The sequence below is a fragment of the Amyelois transitella genome, chromosome 4 (genome assembly GCF_032362555.1).
Source record: "Amyelois transitella isolate CPQ chromosome 4, ilAmyTran1.1, whole genome shotgun sequence".
NCBI lineage: Eukaryota > Metazoa > Arthropoda > Insecta > Lepidoptera > Pyralidae > Amyelois > Amyelois transitella.
In genome coordinates, this window is record NC_083507.1 from 8,083,741 (window position 1) to 8,111,005 (window position 27,265).

A 27,265-nucleotide genomic window follows, 5' to 3' on the forward strand; every position below is an offset into this window, starting at 1 on the left:
ATGTTATAACTCATGTAAGGACATGTATATTGCCTGCTTTATACGTGAAAAAGCTGATTAGTTATGTTGTCGTTGAACGAAATAAATATGGGCATCACTTTCATAATGGTACTAATTTTCCGTGAAACTAGGTGGCTGGTTTTATTCTAGTAGTAGAGTACTAGTTGTAGTGTTATTCCTCGGACTTACATAATACATAAAATACATAAAATCACGCCTCTTTCCCGGAGGGGTAGGCAGAGACTACCTCTTTCCACTTGCCACGATCTCTGGATATTTCCTTCGCTTCAACCTACTTCTCGGACTTACCTCGGACCAAATATCACGATGTCATCGATTGGATGCCAAAGTCAATTAATTTTGACAGTAAATATCAATGTCAAATCAAAGTGTTGGCTCCGTCATCCTGTGTTGTCATCTCATCAATCAAATCAATCAAACAAAGTGGATTTTTGTGGATAATTCAAGAATGTATTTTATGTGCACTTTGTTTTCAGCATAATCTCTGCTCTATAATATATTCTCTTGCACTTCTTCAAATTTGTTAAAGATATGATATAAAAGCAATAATCGGCCAAAATGGATAAACAAGGGGAAGGAACGGTAGGTTCGGTTCTAATCGAGAAATATAACGAATCACTTGATTATTTAATATTCCATAGCTCTAAACACAATATTTGGAATACACTATAAACAAGGATTTAATTTTATGGTCAAAACAATCTAAACTAATGTATGTTCATGGGTAAATCTCATTTATTGTACACAGTGACATCATCAGTCATTGTATGACTATTAAATACCATATATCCAGATGTAACAAGTATAAGCCAGAGCTTTTACTGTTTAGTATTAATTTCACAATCTTCTAGAGAATTGAAGGTAAATGTCTTGATAAGCTTAGAGTGTGTCAACCAATATTTTTTTATTTTTTGATGATGTTTTTATTTAAACTTTGACACATCTCGTCCCAGAAAAGACTTATACACCCTTGTGAAGAGTATTTTTGAAATATGAAATATATAGGTATATTACCTGTTTATTTCATTGAGAGATGCTCTTACCAGACTGCCAACCATGACTGATATTCATTCTGATATTAGTTTTAAGTGACTTTACATACTGCCCAATAAATGCATCAAACAAAAAGTAAGTTTGGTATAGTTTTATCTATGAAACTGTTATTGTTTTAGGTCACTGAGGCTTTTGACTGGAAGCAAGATTCTTTATTCTAAGTTGTATCTGGAAAAGATTCCATACTAAATACCCAAAATCGGATGGCTGATTCTATCAAAGATGAGCCAAAGGTTCGATAATTTGCTAATTGTGGTCTAAATTATCATATTTCTTGTCTTTCAGAGTCCAGAAAATGTGAAAAAGAGTCCTTTTGATGACCTTACTAAGGAAGAGTTGGTCCAGAAGTATAAAGGATTACTTGCAATTGCTCAAAAGGCCAAACAGGCAAGATCTGGTAAGGATTACATTTTATGCAAAAAAACTATGTTTAATTCATGAAAACAAATTGAGTTATTTGCTAACTAAAGTTGTTAATTGAAGTTCAGCATTAACTCCTGGTAACAGTTGCAGAATCCTAGCACTGCACTACATGAGCTCCTAAGTTGCCACACATTATGATATCCATTTTACCTCATCTACCTCTAGTGGAATGTGTAGTCTATTCCTAAATCAGTTTGGTCAGCTACTTGCTAACCAAATATTTACTAATTTTTATTATTATATTTACTTTCAAATTTAAATATGTTTTATTTTGCATAGATTTATTGGCTGAGAATGAAACTTATAAAAAACAATTTCAAAAATATGAAACAGAGAAAAAATCATACTTAGAAAACATTCAGACTTTGCAAGAGCTAGTTAACTCCCTTACTGAACAAAAACTTAATTACATCACAGAAGTGGATGCTGCTCATACAAAGATTAAAGCCCTTAACAACAAATGTAATAGCTATGAAGAAGAAATTGATAGATACAAAGCAGAGATTATTGTGAAAGACCAAAAATATGGTGATACAGCCCAAAAACTGTCTGACCTTGATAGTGAAATAATTTCCTTGAAACGACAAAATAAAAGACTCTTAGAAGAGAACGAACAACTCATAAATCAACTAACAGATCTTGAAACACAAATTAATGAATTTAACAATATTGGCCTTCAGCAAAGAGAACAACTCAAAATATTGGAGGAGAAAGTCCATTTAGGTAAGTTTACTAATTGATAGGTTAGGTATTAAGTTTTGTATTTTTAACTTAATTTTAAATATCTCTTATATTTTTTTTTAGAAAATGAGTACAAGGTTCAACTTGAACATCTGAACAATAAAATCAGAGAGTTACAAACACAACTTATCTCAAACAAAACAGAAGAAGCTGAAGATCAAGTATCATTTGATTATGAAAAGAAAATAAAAGATATAATGGAGATGTTTGAAGCTGAAAAAAACAAAAAAGAGAAAGCTAACATCAAATTAAGGAGCTACAAAGATAAAATACTTAAGTGTGCTGCTTGTATCAATCAACTGAAAAACTCTAGATTCATTCTGGCTAAAACAGTGAAAGAATATTCTGAAAATATACCCAAATGGCAAAATGACATTCTAAAGGCTTCAAAAGTCTTAGACGATCAGATTGATAAACTGAATAAGGAAAATTCAAATCTTAAAGAAAAGCTGAATAACTTGGAAAATATATATGCAAAAGAAAATGGCGAAAAGGATAAAAATCTGATTGCTGAAATTAATCAGCATAACGAATTGTTAAAATCGAATATATCTGACTTACAAAATCAGTTAAAAGATTCATTGGAATGTAATAATGTTCTCAAAGAAAATTTAGAAAAAATAAAAGTAGAATATCAGAGGGAAATTGCAATTTTGAGTGATCAAATTATAGAAGTTCGGGAAAATTGGAACGAAATTTTGCGGAAAAATAAAGACCTCAATTCATTTGTTGAAAAACTTCAATTAGAAAACAAAAAGTTACTTAATTCAATGGAGGAGCAAAGAAATGAAAATGAAGAAGTTAAAAATATGGCATTACAAATAAAGGCATTAGAAAGTGAAAAATCAATGTTAGTTAAAGAAAAAATGAATGCAAGAGATAGTGTAGTAGAACTTGAAAATCAAAATAAATCACTTACTGTTCAATTAGAGGGGACTTCATCGGAGTTACAATTGATGAAGTCGAAAGTTGAACTTCTATCGCAGCAGAAGTCAGCACTCGAGGCTGAATATAAAAATGATAAGAATGATGAGGTCAACCATTTCAAATCTGAAATGAAGATATTACAGGAACAATATGATTTACTAAAAAAAGAGCATGATCATTTGCAAGATTTAAATGGGCTTTTAAAAGAAGAAGTAGAAACATTAAAACTTTCTTTGGAGCAACCAAAAGATGATACAGATAATTCAGATCTGAATGTTTCACTTCAAGCTGATATAGTGAAATTAGAAACGAAGTTGTCTGCATATAAACAAGAGAATGCCACTCTTTTATCAGAATTAAAGGAATCTCGAAGCAAAATCAAAGAATTTGATAACTTGGTCGCTGAATATGAAGATGCTAAATCAAAATTAATGAGTTACAAAACTGAGAATTCGGAACTACTTAATGAAATGAAAGAAATAAATCAAGTACTTAAAGAACGAGGTGAATCTATATCAAAATTACAAAAGGCAATTGCTGAATTAGAGAGATTAGTTGAAACTTTGGAGAAAGCTAGAGATGATATGGCACATGAAAAAGATAACTTGAATAAAAAGATTGAAAACTTAGAAAACGAATTAAAAAATGCAGAATCAAAGACCGACACAAATGGTAACGTAATTGAGAAAGTTATTACCGAGAGAGACAATGCTTTGAAGTTACTCTCTGAAAAGGAAGCAATCATAGTTGTTTTGAAAGATGAAATAGATAAATTTAAACAGGCGCAAATATCTGCAGGTAAATATTGCTTTCACGTTACATATTCAAAAACATATTACACATTGCTAAAAGACTATCTTATATATAATTATGTACTTACTACTGCAGATTTACCACAAGAAGATATGTCAACATCTACCATATCTAGAGCTGAAGAACTATCTAGAATGAGAGATTTAGACGAAACATTCGAAGAAAAGTAAGTAATTACATAATATAACATTTCATATATTATGATTAAGAGAATTGATTTTAAGCACAGATTTTATGAATTCTAGATACACAAAATTAAGAATATTCGCTTTGAAACTAAAGAAAAAACTCAATGAAACAAAAACCGAATTACAAAATGTAGAACAAGATAAGGCTAAAATAGAGAAGTTACTGCATGAAAATGTTTCAAAACAAGTGCAAAGTGGCGATGAAGTGGATGGCATTAAACAAGATGATAAGGCCATCCAAAAAGACGAAATTGATGATCTCCAAGCTAGAGTTACGAGCTTAACTGAAGTTGCTGAAACAGGTGAAAAGACAGCTGCTGAGTTACTCAAAGTTCGAGGTACACACCATATGTATATATATTATTTCTGTCTTCGATTCAAATTTTCGCATGTTCTGAATGGCTACCGGCTAATTTGTCCCGTATATATTTATTTATTTGTATCTTTGCAGTGGAATTGGAGACTATGTCTAAACAGCTTGCTGCTGAAATCGGAGCTCATAAAGTAACAAAAGAACAATTAGAGAAGGCACGTCGTGATGCTAAGAAGAAAAATGTATTGAGTCTGGAAATGGAAGATTATGAGAGGTCAATGAAGGAACTCACCACCAAAATGGAAGAGAAGAAAAAGAAGATGGTCCAAGTAAGAAATGATAACTAAGAAATTAATATTTTTACTCACATTGCAGTTACACGCATCTACATTACTTGAATCAAGTACATACAATTAAATGTAATAAAAAAATACATAATAATTATTTCAGATGGAATCAACAATCGACACTCAAGAAGGAACCATAACGGCAATGAAAACCCAAATAAAGTTGTTGGAAGAACAAATTAAGACGGAAGAAACTCAAAATAGACTTATAAGAGAAGAGTTGCAGCACGTAATAGAAGAAGGAAAAGAGAAAGACAGCATCATCCAGACTAAAAATGGTATAATTTTCAAACTTGAGCAAGACCTGGAGGATGAAAAGCGAAAGAATGAAGAATCTGATTTGGAAATGACTACATTGATCAGCGAGAAGGAGAAGATAATAATGGCATTAGGGGAAGATAAGGCAGAGTTGAACAACAAAGTGAAGAGATTGGAGTTCAAGTGTTCTGAGCTGAATGAAAAATTAAGGATCGCAAATATTGAGTTGGGTGATTTGAAGACTGAGTATACAAGTTACAAGGTAAATCTAGTTTGATGATAATTTCCTTTTTTAATAAATTCTAGTAATACTGTAACAAGACAGACAGATTCCATGAACAATATTACCTGATAGTACATAATATTTTTCTTAGGTTCGAGCACAAGCAGTTTTACGTCAGAACCAGACAGTAGATCACAGCCAAGAGGAACAGTTGAAGGAGGAAGCCGCGGCTCTTAAGGCGCAAATAGAGACGCTTACTGTTAAACTTACGGCAATGTCGTAAGTAGCAATTGTCAATAAATTTTAGCCAATTTGATACTGCCATATAACCTGCACAGTTTATTCAAAGCACTCGGGGTTCACTATATAGGGCCCAATTCAAAATAATTACACCTATACTTATTTCCAATATTTTGTTCGGAAAATTTACCAATCAAAACATGCTTGTATATTTTGTTTGTGACAGTGAACAGTGTGCCGAGCGTACTGCAGAAGCGGAGAGTGCGCGACGGCGTGTGTCTGAGAGTTCGGCCGAAGCCAGCCGAGCGATGCAGCGCACTGCACGTCTACAAGCCGATCTCACCAAGCTGGGGCAGCAGCTGGAAGAGGAGCGGACGCAGCATAAACTGCAGGTGCGTGGCACTCTGTTCAAGCAGTACCTTTTACGTAACTGTTTCTTGTCTGAGAATTCGGCTAAGGCCGAGTGATGTAGCGAACTGCGGCTATAGGCTGTTCCCCACCAGGTTGGGGCAGGAGCTAGAGGAAAAGCGCACTCAGAATAAACTGCTATTGTGAGACGCGTGTCTGACAGTTCGGCCGAAGCCAACAATGCAATGCAACGCACTGCACGTCTACAGGCCGATCTCATCAACCTCGGGCATCAGCTGAAAGAGGAGCGCACTAAGCATAAACTGCACATAGGTGTCTTCCACTCAGGGTAGAGTTTCACTCAAGTTTGGTATCTGAGAGTTAATTGTAGCTGTACGTTATGCTCCGTCTATACAGTAGAAATATCATTCCTGGTCGGACCTTCATTGTTACTTACCATGTTTATTAGTGTTATTGACCATGTTTATTTAGTGACGTGTGGTTTCCGGCACTAAAGAATAGGAGTTCGTCATCTTTTTCCCCTGGATGTCGTAAACGGTGACTACGGGATAGGCTTATAAACTTGGGATTCTTCTTGCAGGCGATGGGCCTGCCACAATTTGAATCTCAGTTCCATAATTAAGCAATACAGCTCGTTTAGCCTAATCCTTTCGGTTTTATCAAGATTGTCGGCTCTGTCAACCCCGCAAAAGATAAAGACGTGATAATTTGTATGTATGTACATGTTTATTTAAGTAAATCAAGCGCTTATCTCGCATCAGTTAAGTAGTTCTAGGGTTAGTAGTTTGAGGCTTAGTGATTACCCTACATATTTGATCAAACCATTGAGTGTGAGCGTACTCTTGACTCTTTATTATACCCATGACCTAGACAGCGATTCAATATCGTGTAGAAATAGGTGATAGGCTCAAAAAAACCAGTATGATCACGAATCATTAACTAGGTAAGGATTTTATTTATTACAAAAGTTTTATTGATTTCATTGTAATTTTCAGATATCGACTCTAACACAATGCTATAAGGCTCAAATCAGCGAATTGGAGGCCCGGCTGCAAACCGAGACGGAATCCCTAAGGAAGAAGCTTGCGGCTGCGCAGGAAAATATATCAGCTAAGCGGGACGACAACTCTAATCAGTACTTGGTGCCCGTTATACCGAAAGAGGAGAGTGATGGCGAAATGGACATTAATGTATCTATGATACCAAGGGAGGAGGGAGAGGTAAGATAGCTTGTAGTACTATGAATCAATACTTTCTTTTACAACTCGCTTTTCTTTGTTGGTATATCAAACAGTTCCTTGGTATCGAATGTATAAAATGTTTAGGATTTATAGGTGAGAGGAGAGAGTATTAAATTGGATTGTTGGTAGTGTTTTTAATTATATATGACCATACTGTAAATTTCCCCGAAGATTTTCCTTTGACGATGCCCCTTCGTTTTTGCCGAGCGCATTGTGAGTAGCTAGTATATTAGATTATATTTGTCTCACTAGCTTTTTAATTGACAAGTTTTGTATGTACTTACTCAGTTTAATATACACAGTTTAAGTATGTGTATGTGTGTGGTTCTTTAGAATAAGACTTTTATCTCTTTCCTATGGTTGTCGTAAATGGAGAGTTAGTGATAGGCTATTCAACTTGGGATTCTTTTATAGGTGATGAGCTAGCAACAGCTGTCACTATTTGAATCTTAATTAGATCATTAAGCCATACATATGAACGTGGCCTTTTAGTTTTTGCGAGAGTGTTGGGTTTGTCTACCTTGTAAGGGATAAAGACGTGGTTATATGTATATATATAATTTTGTGGAAGTGATAAAAAAAGACAGAGTTGTATCTTTAACAATCAAAACTTTTAAAGGGATCGGAAGCAGCCCCGTCGCCTCCACCATCCAAATCGTACATGACGAGCGCCGGAAGCGGCCGTTCTCCCGTGCCTCTAGAAAGGTTGCTGGAGGAAGGAGTGCCAGAAGATGAGGCCCTGGACACTTCGTCGCTGGGACTCACTCCTGATCAGGAGATAGCAGATCTCAAACGTAGACTTCAGGCTCAACAACAAAGGTACATAGATTACACATTAAACTACATCAGCCCGCGTAGCATGGTATCCACGACGCCATTTTTATCGCTCGAAAAACTATCGCTGTCCCGTTTTACATCATAATAAGAAACGAAACAGCGATAGATTTTCGCGTTTTTATTCCCATGTAAATTTTTTAAATTGAAAATTTATTGTTACTTTTTCTCATTTTCAACAGGGTGAAACACGTGACCGTGTTATTATCTGAATCCGAACGAGAAGGTGCAAGACTGTCTCAGTTGAGCGAGCTACTAAAATCGGAGCTACGTAGAGTTCGCGCCGCTACGCACAACGCGCACAACACAGAGTACATGAAGAATGTCACTCTCAAGGTGAGGCGGGCGGGGATTGTTCACTTGAAGTATCCTTATTAATTTATTAATTGTGTTGTTGATGTTTGTTCAAAAGAGCAAGATAGACTCAACTGAGCGAGCTACTGAAAGCGGAGCTGTGGAGGGTGCGCCCCGCTTCTTTGTTGTTATTCATAATAAAAGCGTGCGTGAATGTGATGTTTTAATATGTATTTTGTATTAGTTTTGATAAGTAAAATTATATGATACACCTTGTCTAAGCGAGCGGTCAAGAGGAGTGCGATTCTACGTTCGGTAGGTACATATCCGGCCTAAAACTTATACAAAACTCATAGACGAAAGTATATATCTTACAATCTCGCTGAAAGCATAAAAAGCAAACAATTTCGTCCGTCCGTTCGAAAATGGATCTCAAAACATTAATACAATAAACTACACAAGCCCCTTTAGCAGAGTTTTATATTAAAGGATGTTGTGGTGCTTTAAATAATTGTGATTTTAAAAATTCAACGTTTATGTAGGATTAAAACTGGTTTATTTGTTTTAGTTCCTAACCCTGGGCCCGGGAGACGAGCGTAGCCGCCTCGTTCCTGTGTTGCAGAAGATCTTGACTCTCACGCCGGAAGAAACACTAAAGATACAAGCCATTGCCAAAGGTAAGTTTGTAGGGCTATCAGGGTATCATTTGAACTGACTGTTTGAGTTTTGCCTGTCATATTAAGTCAATTATCGACAGTATCAGTTTCGATAATCTTCTCCACTTTCATTTTCCTTCGATATAACATATTAAGTATATTTGATTTTGATTAGTTCTTAACAGTCTTGATATTACCGAAGAAAAAGTCTCATTGTTCTGTTACTTCTAATGCGCTTTTAGTATTTGGCTATTAGCTATGGAATCTGTTTCTACCAACATATTACTTTTCCAAGTACAGTCAAAAGAGCCTTACCATACCATTTCCCTATTTCGTGATGTCAAAGCATAGGCACAGGCAAAGGCTTACATCCATTTTACTAAATTAAAGCTGTGTACATCGTATTCCACGCGATTGTTGCTTCAAAACCTTCGCCATTTCATTGTTTCGCTGTTTTAGGGGCATCATAAAAAAGCAGAGCTGTATGGAAATTTTTCGTTCAAGGCACGTTCGTATGTAAGAGGGTTGTGATTGGTTGATTTCATGCAGATTCACCTTTGCAAGAACTCATCCAAATATTGAATTTATTTGCAGGTCAAGATCCCAATCCTGGCAAAGGCTGGGGGAGTTACCTGCCGTGGCCTGGCGGAAAATAAGAACTTATGGCTAAATTTGGTTTATTAAGTGAAATATCTTGAGGTTATATTGACAAAACGGACTATGTATATGTAATTTTAAAATTGAAGAAAGGATGTTGAATTTCGAACGTTGTCGGTAAGACACGCATATTTGTGCAAGATTTAAAAGTATTAACGTTTAGTGTAGCAAATTAAATTACATCCATTTTTGCGATATAAAGCCCGTTTTAAGTCAGAATATAAAGCAAAAACTCGCAGTTTCGCTTTATATTATGACAAAACGGGACAGCGATACTTCTTCGCGCAATAAAAACGGTGTTGTGCGTGCCATGCTACGAGGGCAGCTTAATTCCCCTATCTTCAACTTTAATATTATAGCAAGCATCGTGGATATATGTCAAATAAATAAAATACTTATATATAATAATAATTGTCTGTGATTAAAGTCTGCATGAATGTAAGTAAGCCTAAAGCAAATACCTTGTTTATAATTGAGAAGCAATGAAAATATCAGAGCATTTATTTATTTCTCTATATATTATGGTAATGTAATGAGTAAAAATTTATTACATATTTATGTGCCTATCGCGGGAGGATAATTCGATAGTTTCGGAACTATTGTAATTTATCTTTGTTTGATTAAAATTTATTGATTTAATTTTTTTACATTATTGTGCAAATAATTTGTATACATTAGCATGACCTTTTTATAAAGGTTGAAAATGAAAAGGTTAAATGTATAAATTGAAATTCCTGGAAACTATGTCATTATGAGATAATTAAATATTAACTAAATTGAGTATATCATTTGTAACCTATAAATTATTTGTAATTGTGTTATAAATGTTTATAAATAAATGACATTGTTTGCTTCCCGTACAACAAGTGTAAAATGAGACTATCAATTATAATAATTTAATAAGTGGTATATTATATACTTAATTCACTTAAATCATTCAGCTTTGATCATAAATTAATTTTTCCTATGTTGACATTTTTAATTGTCCCTAGTTATGCAATCATTTGGTGTATAATTTAATTGAATCTGCATGAATGTTTTAGATTAAACAAACCTTTTTTGCTGTAATACATCGAGGTAATTCAAAGAAATAGAAAAAATCAATGTATTTATTTATACTGCAGTACAACTATGATATGAAAAGGTGGTCCCTTATAATAAGTAACCATAGATCACAGATTTGTCAAAACTGAATCCATTCTGTTTACATATAATTTTGAATTTAAAGTTAGTACATATTTACATGGTTCAGGTTTAAATTACAGAATTCAAAATGTTTATTACTTATAAAATTAAATTTGGTGTTTGATATTTGTGGGGGCTCTAAGAGATGATTTCTAGAAATTCAGAGTAAGACACGAGCAACGCTACAGGCACAAAAGGATGTATGCGTTTCGATAACTATGACTTCAAAAGTCTAATTCAAGACGGTGGATGTGATATAATCTGTACCCGTGTTCGGAACAGATCCTTTACTATTGAGTATTTCTATTGTATGGGCTTTGGTTGCAATAGTAAGAAATTGAGGACACTAACACGATTAAACTTTCACTATCTTGCATCATACTGCATGTATGTATAGGTAGAAAAATAGGTATTTTGGATTTCGGAAAACATGATCCGATAATAAATTTTATCCACTATTAAATAACCTGACCTATTAGGATGGTTTGCCATTATAATATCGTTTTATTTTAATATAATTTTAATAATGTGACATTCCGAAACCTGTATTTGTGAATAGATTGACCGCTGTCGAAACTAGTTGCAGCCGTTCAAGGGCGACAAGGCCCGGGCGGCTTTCACACATGCTTGGCGGCACAACTATTTGTTTATTACGAAATTTAATTACGACCTGAAATATGTTGTGCTCGGGTGAATTGTTTACTTAATTCTGAACTTTAAAGCACTTCGTTCTTAGAAATGGAAGAACGGAACCCTAGTAGAATCACTCTAGTGTCACAGTAAAAGAGTGTCTTGCGCTTCTATATAGGCATTTCGTTTTAGTCACATCCAAGTTCAAAATCTACAGAAATAAGTAGAACGTGATATGAATTTTAGTTTTTTTTTTACTCTTACCAATTAAATCTCTGTTTGTAGAAATATACTTTATTTATAGTTTACAGGGTATCAGAAGCGCATGACACAGTGCTTTCGCCATTTCGATGAAATTTTTTGTTGTGTGGTATTTTTAATGCTTCTTAAAGCATTCATAATTCATGCTTTCAGTCGTATTTAATTTATGTAACATTGTTTAAAATTATATATTTAAGTTATGAAACTATTTTTAACGTGAACGTGGCTCAATTTCATAAGTTCATTTTACAAAAGCACTTGTGTCTAAAATTGTACCTACTTAATTGATTACAATTTTGTAAGGTTTACTGGTAGGGTTTATTTTTTTATATACCTAGTACTTACTTAAATCATAAATTATAAAATGGTTATAAAATTGGTTTTTATGTAATATGTATAGTTATTCAATAAACTACATTTTGTTGTATTTGTTTATTTATTTGCACTCCTATTGTGAAAATATAGTAGGTAATTGATAAAGATTAAACTTTTTTTTTGTTATCATGACTCGCTGACGTGGCTCAAATAAAAAAAAACATACTTATTCAAAAGGAGTTTAAGTCATATTTAGAAATTTTATCTATGGTAGTAAAGCCTTATTTATTCATAATTAAGTCGATACTGCAAAGCCTTGTACGAACTTAAAAGCAAATGCCAAAATTCTATGCAAATGTTTTATCCGAAGCTACTGCTATTGCGATTATTTTAAGTACCTGTTGTCTATGTATTATACTAGTCCATGCTTCGTCTAAGATTTTCTAAGAAAACCATTACATAATGTAGCTATATTTCAATTATTACAAACACAAAAGCGTAGGTAATTTTCTAAATAGGCGGCGGAAAGTTGAACATAATATTTTGTAAGAAGTTTCGTTCTAATGGGAACAAATACTGGCAATCTATTGGAAAAGCATTAACAGAAAAAGAAAATAGGTACGTGCTTCCGGTTTTCATCTTGCCTAAATAAATAAATTATAGAAATACCCTAATATAATAACCTTACGTAAAAGTCAGTGCTTTTCATTAATAATATCATATATTTAAAAGATTATTTTAAGTGATATCAAAGCTTATTATAAAATAAAAAAAATAAGTAGTTTATTCGATTTTATTGATTGTATTTCCCGGGCGAGCCGGTTACGGCGCATGCTCGAAAATTGCTCGGAAAATTCGTGACTGCGGCTGCAAGAGGTAAGATTTTATTTTTTTAATATAAATTTTACATGTTTTAAGAATACTATACCGAATACAAACAAAATTTTGAATACGACACAAATGTCGAGGTAACTTTGTATAATTTTATCAAATAAAACTCACCTCACATATCCAACAAATTCACTGACAAATTCCACCGGTAGCATTTTTAAATTACGCAATTGTTTCAGTTATTATTTTTATTTTGTTATTGCAAAACGATTATTATCGATAATTTTAACAAATATTTGTAACACTGTCGTGCGATGAATGTGTAATAGTTAATCATCCTCCTAGTTTTTCTCGTCATGTGTTTTGCACATAACGCGCTCGTTGAACTTTTACTGAAAATTATTTTATTCTTTGCAAAGGTAAGTATGGTTAAATATAAATTATTGATATATTTTTTGTTATTTTGCATCTTAATCCATTTCAAAAGTAGATAAGTAAGTATGGTTTGTAGACATCAAAAAAATTCACATTTTCCTATTTGAAATCCTAAGTTTTGTCGTGTATTCTGTTGTCTAAGCTCTAAAATAATATTTGGAGTATTTTATTTATTGGTTGTTATTGTGTTATTTATTGGTCGAATCGAAGTAAGATGCAGACATGCACAAAATGGACGCGTTTGAGCAAGAAGCCCATGTGCGTCGCCGGCATCTATGGAACGTTCAATGCGACATGTGATTATTCTAATTTAGAAACATATCTTCGCAAAAACATCTTTGAATCTGCATCTATAGATAACCAATGTTATTATTAGATCGAATGCACACGAGTCTTTGTGACAATGCGTTTAGGCGAAGGAATAGACGTAGGATAACTTATGCGAAATAATTGCGCGAAATTACTACTGCCCCATCATTGCCCACATATTTTTTTTAGTTAACGATTTTCGGCGCTGTTGTAGGTACATAGTTACATATCCGATGTTTATTAAATTTAAGATAGGACTTAACATTTTATTGAAAAATATTTGGAATAAATTTAACAATTTCGTACTAAGGTGTTATTGAGTCGGTAGGCGTAGGTTTTGTCTATATTTGGACTAAAAGCGTAGGTCGTACGCCGCTGTATCGACATCCCCGACGACCTATGCGCAAGCCCGGCTAGCTCTTCCCGGACCATATTGCAATTTATTACTTAGAGTTATTTTACGTGATGCATACGATGTGCATTCAACACGTTACTCGTAGACTTAAAAAACAAAAAGGATATTTTTCGAACTTTGCAAAGAGAAGAAATCATTTTTGCTGTTTGCAAAAATATGAGTCGTTAACCACATGATTGGTCTAGCTCACTATAACTAAAATGAATAGTCTAGTTGGGACATTTATTATAACTTTTCGTGTTGATCTATGAAAATAATGTATCAGCTGCATTTTTTTATGGAGTACTTTGTTCTTAATCTCATTATGCGGAGCAAAGCAATTTGCGGATATTGGTTGATATTGGGCAACCGACCAAGTAAACTTAATTTTTTTTTATAGTAATTATATGTTTTAAATCTTGTTTATTAAAGAAGAAAAGCCACTCCGTGGCACTACAAATACAAAGAGTTGTCCTTTCCATACATACTTACATATAGTAACGTTTATATCCCTCGTGGGGAAGACAGGGCCAACAGTCTCGAAAAAACTAAATGGTCACTTTCATCTTTACGGCTTCACGTTGGATATGAGATACAAATAGTGAAAGCTGTTGCTAGCCCATCGCCTACAAGGGAATCCCTAGTTTATAAGCCTATCCTTTAGTCGCCTTTCCGGCACCCATAGGAAAGATATGGAGTGGTTCTATTCTAAAGTGCACGAAAGCACACCGTATGTTATATATCACAAAAAGATATAAGTCTAACGAAAAAATAAAATATATGATAAATGCACAAGGCGACCTATTTATTACTATTGATCTCTCCCGAAGGCAACATCTCGATGTTATTTTCTGTGTGATCGTACAGGATTCCAGTTGAAATCGCTTATTCGGTACAGTCGAGTCCAGCAGGATGGGTAAGGAGAAGACTCACATCAACATCGTCGTGATCGGCCATGTGGACTCCGGCAAGTCCACCACTACCGGCCACCTCATCTACAAATGTGGGGGCATAGACAAACGTACCATTGAGAAGTTTGAGAAGGAGGCTCAAGAGATGGGCAAGGGTTCTTTCAAATATGCGTGGGTAGGTTTACCAAAAATTTATTGTTTGTCCAATTGCTGTAAGTCTTACTCCATTTTTAACCGACTTCAATACGACCGTATTTTTTTTCATAACTTTATTGGGTGGTACGGGCGGGTTCTTGCGACATATAAATAAATTCTCTTGCAGTGGATGTTGTATAATTAAATGACTAGAAAACATCATGTATGGGGTCTTCACCACTTACTCGGACAAAACTGGCTGGATATGATTTAAGATCACTCAATCTCTTATCATGTCTCTAATTGCTAGGAATTACAATGATTCCTAGGAATCACACTGAAACAGCTAAACTAAATTACCCCACTTTGGATCGGCTAAGAAATTTCATTGAAAATTCCTACACGAGCTTATTCAAACCTTGTGGTAAGTATTTTTATTTAGTAATTAAATATTCTTAAATAAATTCTGGTATTAATAATAAAAATAAATCTTGTCAGGTCCTGGATAAATTGAAAGCAGAGCGTGAGCGCGGTATCACCATAGACATCGCGCTGTGGAAGTTCGAGACCGCGAAGTATTACGTGACCATCATCGACGCCCCGGGACACAGGGACTTCATCAAGAACATGATCACTGGCACTTCGCAGGTAAGGGGGAGAATATTGAAATGCCTTAGTCTTCCACCTACCGTCAATCCCGGTTACATTCTCACTATCTGGAGAGTGGTGAAACTTTTGACCACGATCCTGGATTGGACAAGGTTTACAAGAAGCGTCACTAGCATGTCTGACCTCCACAACCTTTGCAATGGAATTCATCCTTTTTTGAGTCATTGTAAATTCATTAGATGAATGTGCATATTAATTATTCCCTTATGTAAACACTTGTTTCGAGACAAGCGGAGTTTACGTTTGATTTGTAACTCGATAGCATGCATGTTACGACACAATATGGTATGGTCTGATGAACCGGTATAAAGGACACAATTTGACCTGTGCTCTTTTGTGTTCTCAGACGCTGCTTGATCTTTATGTGAAGTTTAAGGTTTTTTATTGTATTTTGCAATGGGTTGACCTACCCAAATCCTTTTAGAATATTGCATTATTAAAATGAACTTACATTCACAAGCTATCTTTACATATCATCAATATCCGTCAAACTGTTGAGCCTTGAAATTACTAAGTACCTAGGACCTATATACAAACTCAACCTTTCAGGACTACAAAATTGTCTTCTTGAAATGATAAGTTTAAAAAATATATTAATTTCTAACATATAAAATTTTCAAGTTTTCAAACTCTCAATTTGTTCTTTATGCGGATTGCGAAGTACGTATCATCGGCGAGTTCGAAGCTGACATCAGCAAGAACGGGCAGACTCGCGAAAATGCATTAACTGTTTTTAGGATAAAGATGAATTAAATTTCGACAAACTTTATAGCCTTGAAATTTCTACTAACATTATTAAGCGCTTTATTATTCGGAACAGCAGTGGCAGCATTATTCAGAATTAACATTCACAAAGCTATATCTATATCTTAAATCATAGTCAAGTAAAGGAATTACGTTTTAGAGCTTTGATCAAGCCTTTTTCTTAAGTCAACTCAACTCAAGTCTTTAAGGTCATTTATTCTTTAGGCGGACTGTGCAGTACTTATTGTAGCCGCCGGCACCGGCGAGTTCGAAGCTGGCATCAGCAAGAACGGGCAGACACGCGAACACGCATTACTCGCCTTCACGCTCGGTGTGAAACAGCTGATCGTGGGCGTCAACAAGATGGACTCCACTGAACCGCCGTACCACGAAGCCCGCTATGAGGAGATCAAAAAAGAAGTCTCTTCTTATATTAAGAAAATTGGTGAGTTATTTCATGTGTCAAGTCTTTTTTCCAGCGAAAAGAGTCTTAAAGCGGACGATTTATGACGACCCGGCATACAGGGTTGTTAAATTTGCATTACAGAGCTTGATAAGAGCTGTTCTTGGTTCAGTTTTTTTATTGAACAAACAGAAGCATACCTACTACCTAGTTAGTTCGGAGTTTGCACTTAAGTAGGTATTTTTGGATTTGTTTCTTCAGAAGTTTAAGTAATAATAATATAATAAAGGCGTCGGGACGTGACGACCCCATCGCCCCCTGGGTCACCTTCCCAGTGCAATCAGTCTCCGCAGGGCAGCTTGTGGCGAGCTGTTGGGGAGTAGCGACCCCACGGACCTGAGTGCTCCCAGGGGAGGCCCCTGTTCCTCGCCTCCGATCTTCCTTCGCCAAGGTCGGAGTGGAAACCGATGAGGGACAGGACCCCTACCTCTGGCTTGCCTTAACCGGCCGGTCAGAGTGGAGTCGCGAGAGCTATACGCTCGAAGGATGGAAGTGTAAAATGTCATAACGCCGGGGGTGCCTGACTGGATCACCACGATTTCACGCCCCGCAGTCTCACCTCTCGACATCCTTAGCCACCCACGCCGATGTTGCCCCTTTGTTGCTTATCATGGTGACTGATTTGAGGGGCCCATTTAGTGAGTGGCGAGTCACCACCTGCCACATAATAGTCACGTATTCATGATTATGGCAGGTGTCCGAACTTCTCCAGCAATAGCCCAGTTTAAATCCATCCAAACGTCAACTCCATAACCCATCATTCTTTTCCTTATTTTGTAATAGCTCCACCTCCTGCCGAGACCTGTTCATGGACATATCGTGTATTGATATGGCCGGGAACGGGTTTTGGCAGGAGAACAACATAACATCAACTTCTCCAAAGGGCCTCTACGTGTTGGATTTATATCCCCACGCAAGCCTCTCAAAAATCCGGGGTGTATAGACCCGTGAAACCCAAGAGGAGAAATATAATAATAAAAATCTTTATTTTCTCTTCCTAAAATCTAAGACAATACAGTACTTATTTCTATGGTTAGTATTTCGTACGTGCTGAATTTGGCTGTAGGTAATGCAATCGTGTAACGTTGGGAAGAGACTAGCTCCTGAAATAGGACTCCGAAGAGACCTGCGCTACAGGTCATTAACAAATTAACTTTCTTAGCCAAAGATTGTTATGTATCCTCGTTTCGTCGATCATGGATATACGATTTTTTTCTATATTGTATTTCTGCTCGCGGATCAGAGATCTCAGAGAGATATCTTACCCTCCAAATACGAAATCCAGTTACAAATAAAAAGTATTCCGTCAGGCTACAACCCTGCGACGGTCGCGTTCGTGCCGATCTCTGGCTGGCACGGGGACAACATGCTGGAGCCTAGCGACAAAATGCCCTGGTTCAAGGGGTGGAACATTGAGCGCAAGGAGGGCAAGGTTGAGGGCAAGACGCTCATCGAGGTAATTATTACCCAATGGAATCTTTGATAATGTAGGTACTTTCTTTAGTAATAATATGTGGAGTGGTAGCAAATAGAGAACAGAAAACATGTCAATTTCAGTACTCTCAGTATTCCATTAATTTAGTGAGTACAAAATATTCGAAAAATCCGTCTGCGTCGTTACCTGTATAAATACTCTAGTGCGCACTGCAGTGTGCTGCTGCTGCTGCACATGGACAGCAGATGAGGCAGAAACGATCAGGATGAAAACACGTCTCAGCAAGGGTAGGGTGTGAAAACCACATGTTAGATTTTTTTCGACTTTCGACCATCAAAAATCATTCACAACCTAGCGGAAAGACATTGGATGTACGCTGCTATTTGTCAAGTTAGAAATCTTTTGAGTCTGAAACTATTCTCCGACGACGGTTCGACTATTCTCCGGGACGAGAGATTAGGCGACAAGATATTTGAAAGATTTACTCTGTCTATAAATTGCTCAAAGATTAAAATATTTGGCGGGTGAACGACAAATTATAACCTCGAACCGATCGTACGCCAAACGACCGTCTGATAACAGTCTTCAGGGGGGCTATATCGGGAATAGACTTCAAGACGGTATATATATAACGGTTATGTGGCAGGCCCTGGACGCGATCCAGCCGCCGTCGCGGCCCACGGAGAAGCCGCTGCGGCTGCCGCTGCAGGACGTGTACAAGATCGGCGGCATCGGCACCGTACCCGTCGGCCGCGTCGAGACCGGCATACTCAAGCCTGGTCAGTACTGCATCTTATGTCTAATCAATCATATATGTATAAACTAACCGATGCTCTTACGGTGTTTAACACATAGTGAGGAAGCCTCCTCATTCCCGCAGCACTGGAGGCAACTTTAATCAATATAAGTAGGTTAGGTTTGACTAACCCAATCCAAGATCTTGGTAAATGGTGCACCGAGGGCTCCTCTCCAGACAGTTGAAGATTTATCTCACAGGGACTTAAGGACATAAGGAAGAAGAAAATATGTATTTGTTTTATGATATACTTAGCACGGCAAAAACTTCAGTTTTTATGTTCAATCAGGTATGGTGGTGGTGTTTGCGCCGGCGGCCATCACGACCGAGGTGAAGTCTGTGGAGATGCACCACGAGGCTCTGCAGGAGGCCATGCCCGGGGACAATGTGGGCTTCAACGTAAAGGTAGGCAGCCAGTTAGGCAGTAGCAACTTAAAATTAAGGGGCTAAAACTTACTGTAGCGCACAGGACGACGAGTAGTAGAGGACAGATATCAGGGCCTCCACACTAGAGTTGCTACGAATAGTGAATTGGCCGAATACCGAATATTCCGCAACGCGGTCGGCAGAAGCGCCGAATATTCGTCGGCCGAATATTCGGCTTCCACTGCATTTATTCTGCTTTCGTGCTTCTTTTGCCATACCCAACTTTCACTCCCATACATTAATGTCGGGACCAACACGCCCTTATGCACAGCCAGTCGAGCCTTTTTGGATAGTTTCTGACTGCTCATAAAGGCATTCAAAGCTCCATTCACCTTGTTCCCCGCGTTCACTCTCCTTTCAATATCACTATTACACTTACCATCTGATGTAAACTTTGATCGTAGATATATAAATTCTTTCTCTTGCGCAACTTTTTTTTAAAAAGAAATGATAGAAAATGATGGGACTATTCAAAATACATGACAGTTTCTGGAACTGCTTTGAGGAAGTCGCAACAGATAATATGCGAAATGCTAATGATGAGGTGGACGTGGAGAAGAGTGCTGTGGCAAACCAGTTGGATTTTTATTTGAAAACAGTTCGCATAGATCGGAAGGCCGACCCTTACAAGTGGTGGTTCGCAAACGAAAAACAATTCCCAACCCTTTCGAAATTTGCTAAAGTTTATCTTTCTTCTCATGGAAGTGGCGTGTATAGTGAAAGGTTATACGTATTTTTCAAGGATAAAATGTATCCCATTTTATGCCCAGGATAATGAGGTATAATTATACCAAGTTTCATCGAAATCATACCGTTAATTTTCACGTGATGCCAGAACATACAGACAGACAGATAGACAAAAAAATTTTAATCACTTATTTGGGTTTGGTATCGATCCAGTAACACCCCCCCCCCCCCCTGCTATTTATTTTTTCAATATTTTTAATGTACAGAATTGACCCTTCTACAGATTTATTATACACTAGCTTTCCGCCCGCGGCTTCGCCCACGTGTAATTCGGTTATATATAGCGTTTTTTAATGATCTCGACAGGGCTTTTTCTTCCACAGGCTGAAATCTTGTTACAACTGGAATTAAATATAGCCTGTGTTACTCAGGGATGATGTAGCTTTCTAATGGTGAATGTTTGAAATCGATTCAGTAGTTTCGGAGTTTATCGATTACATGTGTAAACAAACAAACATATAAAAAAATAGATTGTTCCTCTTTATAATATTAGTATACATACAAATCTATATAGAAAAAGTAAAGCGAGACAAAATCATCGTTTCAAAAGAAAAAAAAAACAGGATTTATAGGACGAAGAGGCCTTACAGGATTTCCTTCTGTTTAAGTATTTGCGTCTGATAGTCATCATCCCATGTGAATGAGCTGATGATGGAAGGTACAACTCCTCAACGGTTAGGAGTTGAAAGAAAATTCTTACGAAGTTATACGTACATGTGAGGCTATTAGGTTGACCTGATAATAAAAAGTAAATCTCATTAACGTTAAGAATTTAGGTGAAAATGGATGCGGACAAATTTTGTCTCTTCACTTGTTTCCTTTTAGCTGTTTGTATGGGTAGTGTTAACACAAAATAGGGATTTAAAGGCGTGATGTTATTAATGTTATGCATGTATGTACATGATTATGTATGTTATTATGTATGTTAAAGAGACGACTGAAAGTTGTCATACAAAGTCTTTTTTTTTAAGGATGGGAAATCATCAAATGACCTCTCCCGCTCTGGGTGGAACGGAAGGGAGTGTCAGACTTTTACTGACTAAAACCCACCTCGTTCCTTCAGTTGCCCTTTGCGTTCCGGGGCCACGGTATCTCGTTAGAACTTTCCCGCAGCCCCGGCTCAGTTTATCCCGTTTCCCCCCCTTGGGGGTTGACATTTCAAAAATCCCTTCTTAGTGCTCACTTATGTTACTAAAGGAACCTCTGTTCAAAATCTCAGACTCCTATACCGAGCGGTTTCGGCTGTGCGTTAATAAATCAGTCACCCAATCGCACCCCCTAAATCACGATTGGAGGGTAGTTTGAAAAAACTTATAATGTCAAACATATTTACTTGCCTATGTACGTTTTCATGCCAAGTTTCAAGTTTATAAACCCAAGGAATAAGATTTTTCATAGAAACGTTTTTACCCCTTTTCCCCCCCTTGGGGGTTGAATTTCCAAAAATCCTTTCTTAGTGCTCCCCTACATATCCCAAGGAACCTACATTCCAAATTTCAGCTGTCTACGACCAGTAGTTTCGACTGTGCGTTGTCTGTCAGTCAGTCACTCAGTAACGGAAGAGTTTTATATATATAGATATAGATAACTTACCACTGGTCAATTTTAATTACTAAAGTATTGTAATTTGGTAATAGATACATAATTTGAGTAATATACGTGTCTTTTTTACATGATTTGGTATTCGGCATTCGGCCGAATAGTACCTGTTATTCGGGCGAATACCGAATAATTGCCTAATATTCGAACGATTCGATGCTCGAAAGACGCCCAGTTTTTTTAGGCCAAAGTCCGAAAACACCAAAGTTAAAATGATTAAAAAACGTACACGATACATATGTCGATAATATAAGTAAGTATATTAGATAACGCCGGTTGCTACAATAATGTAACTACAAAGCACCTTAGATTATGTAGGTACAGACTTCAAAAATATTGTCTTACTACGGCACAAACATTGAAGTTGCAATCGGCTATATCACCTCAAAATATCTCATTTCCTTTTGATAATTTAAATACGAAAACATTGAGCCGATATTATCGATTCGAAGAAGAATTTCCTGAAATCACGGCGATATGGGGTGATTCCATACTTAAACTGATACGGTCGGATAATGTCTGAACGTCATAATCCAGTGACCATTCTGTTTTAGGGTTGTGTATAAAAAATATACTCGTATACCATACTGTATTGTATACTGTAAATATACAACGTGAAAAAATAAAAGTCGAATGGAGAATATCCAAAAAAAGTCCAAGTTTTGAAATAGTAATATATGAACATGCTTTTGAACCTGATCGTCTTTTTATTGTTTGTATCTTTATACCTACTTACAGAACGTTTCCGTGAAAGAGCTGCGTCGCGGCTACGTGGCCGGAGATTCCAAGAATGCGCCGCCTAAAGGCGCTGCCGACTTCACTGCTCAGGTAAATAAGAGAAGAGAAAAAGGAAGAGAAGTAGTCCTGTGCAAAAAGAAAACCTCCTGTAAAGTTCCCTGTGGTCTCCCAACCCAGAACAGAGTTTTTACATCCACAAAACATAAAACTACAATACAACCCAAAGGTTTGACGTGCTTTCAGAAATCGGACCCCTACGCTTGTAAGTTATGTAAGTACACCCTCAAAACATGACCCCTTGGTGTAACCAGCTAGGTCTAGATGTCCGGTCTATCCCACTAGTCACATTGAGTTGTCCCATGGTGGGACCAGTGAGATAATTTTGTCCCAGAAGTCCCGCGGGATTAGCAGGTAGCTCTGCTTGACTGGACGTGGTGTGTGTTCATGTTTTTACTTACCCTTTTACCCTTATCACGGACCAAGAATTTCCGAGGATTACAGCCAATATAAGTTTTGAAGAATATACTAGAAGTAAATATTTATAAGAAAATCGCTCCCGTACATACCTAATAAACCCATTATTCTAGTTATGTCTTTTTGTGATAAGCAGAGCTTTAACCAAATATAGTTATTATCTTTAATCACATATTAATACAAAAATAAATAACACTTTTGCACATTTTTGATCGTATCGAAGCACTTTTGCAACAATAGGTAACGTTAAGTAATTTACATCACACTTAATAATTTTTTTTTTGGTTTTAGTAAGTAGTTATGTGATTAGCATAGGTATATACTTACTTGTCCTAATCACAAAATATGTAAATCAATTATGAATTATACAAAATTTAATTAGTACGAGTACTTTTAGAAATGCCTAATAACTAGTAAATTCTTTATATATTTTTAATTAGGTAGGTAGGTAGTTATCATTAGCGAATCCGGTCACTGGTAAATAAAGCGATAATATCTTCAAATTTTGCAATGCGATGTTCCGTTTCCTACTAAATTCTTTTGATACAAAGTACCTACTTACACTACACATTCTAATAATCATTGATAACAAAGTTAAGGAAACATTCACTATTATTAATTTATTATGTAAACAAAAAATCCCTATTTCAATAGATGCATGCAGATATAACTAACTGTCTTCATTCTTGGTTTGATCTCAATTTGGCATAGTTCAGCAAATATTTTTGAAGTTTCTTAATTGTTTAAAATGCAACAGTTGAGTATGTAGTCCAAGTAGATTCAGTACGCGTTGATAGTAAAATATAAAAGAGTATTGATGGAATTGACATCGCTAGGGATAATGTGAGCCAATTGTTTTAAAAATTGAGGTATTTCAAAATACGAGACAAAATAAAGAAAAAATTCGGGAAACTGTTCTCTGGCCCCGAAGCATACTCACGGCAGAATGAGCTAGAAAAACGAATAAGAATTGGCACGGGAATAATGACTTAATTGGGACGAAACTCGCTAAATAGAATTTAATAACTGGGAAGATAAAGCAATTTTAAAATAACGACTACAAAAATAAAAAATGTCTCCAGCCAGCTCTGTCGCTCATAATAGTGGGCGGGACAGGTTCAATTCGAGAGTCCAAATATTTTCGCGCCATACAAAAATTACACTTCTGCGCAGGTAAATTGGAAAATCTAACATAAACGTGACAATACTTACTCTTGACACGCTCTAAATGAATGGGAACATAAAGCAGTATACTCACTGGAATGGTGCTTTGGCAGGTGATCGTGCTAAATCACCCCGGGCAGATCAGCAATGGATACACACCGGTGCTGGATTGCCACACGGCCCACATCGCCTGCAAGTTTGCCGAGATCAAGGAGAAGTGCGACCGTCGTACTGGTGAGTCTATGTCAAGTTTCATAATCATGATTGTTTATTAGTAAATATTTTATTGTACATGACAAATTTTTAGTACATAATATGACCTTAGAAATGTACAACGGCGGACTTATTCCCATGAGGAATTTCTTCCAGTCAACCAGGTAACTGAAAAAAATCATATCTTTCTTGATGACAGGTAAAACAACAGAGGAGAACCCGAAGTCGATAAAGTCTGGCGACGCGGCCATCGTGACACTAGTGCCAACCAAGCCGCTGTGCGTGGAGTCGTTCCAGGAGTTCCCGCCGCTCGGCCGCTTCGCCGTGCGCGACATGCGCCAGACGGTCGCCGTGGGCGTCATCAAGGTAGGATTCAAATTCTATTGGGAAAACCACATCTGGGAAAAAAGTTGGGAAAGATCTATTTTTAGATGATGCTTTTTGGATGATACGATTTGATTCATGAGGCTTTTTGCATGATCTAATGAAGTTATATCTTATAATAGCGGGAGCGATCTTTCGGGCGCGATCGCCAGAAAGGAAAGATCTTCCGCAAGTCTAGGGTGTTAAGCCTGGGGAGCTGCGGCTACGGCGATGTTGCTTTGAAAGTTATATACATATATTTGCTAAATCCGTTTGATAATGCCATTTAACATACTCGCTGTTTAACATTCGTATGTTAAACGGCGGTAGTATGTTAAATAGCAACGCTCATGGCGTCGTCGCGTTATTGGCTATAGCCGCAATAGCCGCAGTCCTCATTTTGTTTACCATCAAAGAGATTAAGGTCAAATGCACTCAAATTTCCTAATAATTCTGTCTATCGTAGCTATGATTATGATAACTGCATTTTCGTTCGGATATTTTTATGATTTTATTATTTTGTTTCAGAGCGTTACCTTCAAGGAAGTCACGACAGGTAAAATTACCAAGGCTGCCGAGAAGGCCCAGAAGAAGAAATAACTATGGGGCACTTTAAACAAAGTTTTGCTGCCGACAACCACCGCCAGCGCCGGGCCGCCAGTTCAATCCCGTATTACATTTGCTGACGCGAGCCTCACTCTAAAGCCGATGTCACACTCCAGGCGGGCAGACGATGGTTGCGGCGCATGCAGCATCACTAAAGGATATCCATTATCGCTGTTGAATCCCACCCGTGTACAACCCCCCTTAGCGCCTCCCCACAATCGGAGCTTCTTCACTGGTGACATCACGCTCGTCCCCGACACATGCATTTATCATAGCACGATATTTTTAAAGTTAGTACGTTTTAGTTACGCTTACGTGTTAAGTTTATGTCTTTGTGATTATTTTAGTCGTAAGTTACTTGACAAGTTTGAGTTTCCGTACTTGAAAGCTCGTTACGTTTTATTTTTCCATCGCAAAGAGTTTAGGAGGAAAAGTATTGTGGAAAATATTGAATTTTTGAACCATTTCCTAGCGCACCACTTGCTCACTTTTGTTTTTAATTATACATTTAATTTAGATAGTATTACAGAAAATTTTCATATGTTTTATGTTGTATTAAAAACAGTTACTTATTTGAAACTGTGTTGATTGTCATATTGTTGGAAAAATTTTCTAGCTACTGATGTTTTCTGATAACAACAAAAACTACTGTATAAAGCTAGTTTTCCTGTAGATACATTTTATTTACAATTTCATGAAATGGTTGAAGTATTTTAAGGTAAACATCAGAGTGTAGAAAATTAAAAGAGTAGTTGATTGTAAATCAATACTCTTAGTTGAAATTAGCAGATAAAACTAAAAAGGCGTTAAAAACGTTTGAAGAAATTTGAATTTTGTAAGTGGTAGTTTAAAGTAATTTTTGTTTCTTGTAACAGTAAAAAAATATCATTGGTTGTCAGGCTGAAAAAATTTTTACGAAGTAATTTTTTATTTTGCTATCACATTAATTAACAACATTAAAATGTATCTACCAATCTTTCATTTTATACATGTATGTATATCTAGCTTTATTATTGTACCAAAGTACCTACCCTGACGGTCACATAGGTACGGAAAACAAACTCGTGACTCATTTAAGCTAAATGTGACTTTGTAATTTTCTCAATAATTTTGTAAAGACCTTACCCTGATAAACCAATAAAGAAGCTACTGGTATCTAAGAGTTCTTAATTGTAAATTCCATAAATCATTCTAGTATTGCTTGCAGTTCCGCCTTAACTCAAAATTAAATTCGTGTATTGCGTGAGAAGTTCTAGACAAAAGTCGCCTAAGTATGTATGAAATCTCTGCCTGATTGGCGTAGTTATCGTATATTCGCCCATAGTCCCGGTCAGATCATGGCGGAAAAAATTTCCGGTTTCTAATTGCGCGAAAACTGATCTCTGTCCCGTTTTAGGTCGTAATAAATATAATTACGACCTAAATCATAATCTTAATCGCGCGTGCCGAATTACGGGAGTAAAGTTTATCTAATGGTCACATGGTTTATTTATTGGCAATAGGTCATCCAAGACTCAGACCGCCCACCTAATAATATTATAAACTACTTATTGCCCGCGACTTCATGCACCGTAAAGTTCACTAAAAATGCTATGTCCCCTTGCTTTGTGGTAAATGTATTGCTATTTTCAAGAAGTTATGACTGATACCGTTATAGACGTGATATCGGTAATGGAACTTATAACGTTATGTAACAATAATTACGTTACATATCGTTACCAATTATTGTTAAGAATAACGATACCAATTACCTTAATAAAAAACGTTATAAATATCAATACCAAAGCGTTGTTGCCTACCCATGCCGCGCGCGCGCCCCTTGCG

The 27,265-nt window shown here is 36.5% G+C and overlaps 2 protein-coding genes across 3 annotated transcripts; both read left to right on the forward strand.

The window, feature by feature from the left end:
- Positions 1-402: 402 nt before the first annotated feature.
- Positions 403-12,101, forward strand: LOC106136991 (GRIP and coiled-coil domain-containing protein 2). The gene is made up of 15 exons (XM_060954321.1): positions 403-603; positions 1,360-1,471; positions 1,777-2,220; positions 2,302-3,963; positions 4,054-4,144; positions 4,224-4,504; positions 4,618-4,808; positions 4,930-5,346; positions 5,459-5,586; positions 5,774-5,939; positions 6,912-7,136; positions 7,777-7,976; positions 8,174-8,327; positions 8,854-8,962; positions 9,536-12,101. Exons 1-15 carry the CDS (start codon positions 580-582, stop codon positions 9,595-9,597), a joined length of 4,266 nt encoding a protein of 1,421 aa, XP_060810304.1. The 5' UTR covers positions 403-579; the 3' UTR covers positions 9,598-12,101.
- A 689-nt stretch (positions 12,102-12,790) lies between these two features.
- Positions 12,791-26,585, forward strand: LOC106136936 (elongation factor 1-alpha). Of its 2 annotated transcripts, none has more exons than XM_013337623.2 (11): positions 12,791-12,865; positions 14,826-15,044; positions 15,503-15,652; positions 16,643-16,862; positions 18,191-18,336; positions 18,962-19,094; positions 19,401-19,516; positions 22,622-22,711; positions 24,373-24,493; positions 24,672-24,838; positions 25,364-26,585. In XM_013337623.2, exons 2-11 carry the CDS (start codon positions 14,871-14,873, stop codon positions 25,433-25,435), a joined length of 1,389 nt encoding a protein of 462 aa, XP_013193077.1. In that variant the 5' UTR covers positions 12,791-12,865; positions 14,826-14,870; the 3' UTR covers positions 25,436-26,585. The 2 variants fall into 2 exon arrangements, with proteins under 2 accessions (XP_013193077.1, XP_013193076.1); XM_013337622.2 differs by lacking the exon at positions 12,791-12,865 and adding an exon at positions 13,152-13,239.
- The last annotated feature ends 680 nt before the right edge of the window (positions 26,586-27,265 follow it).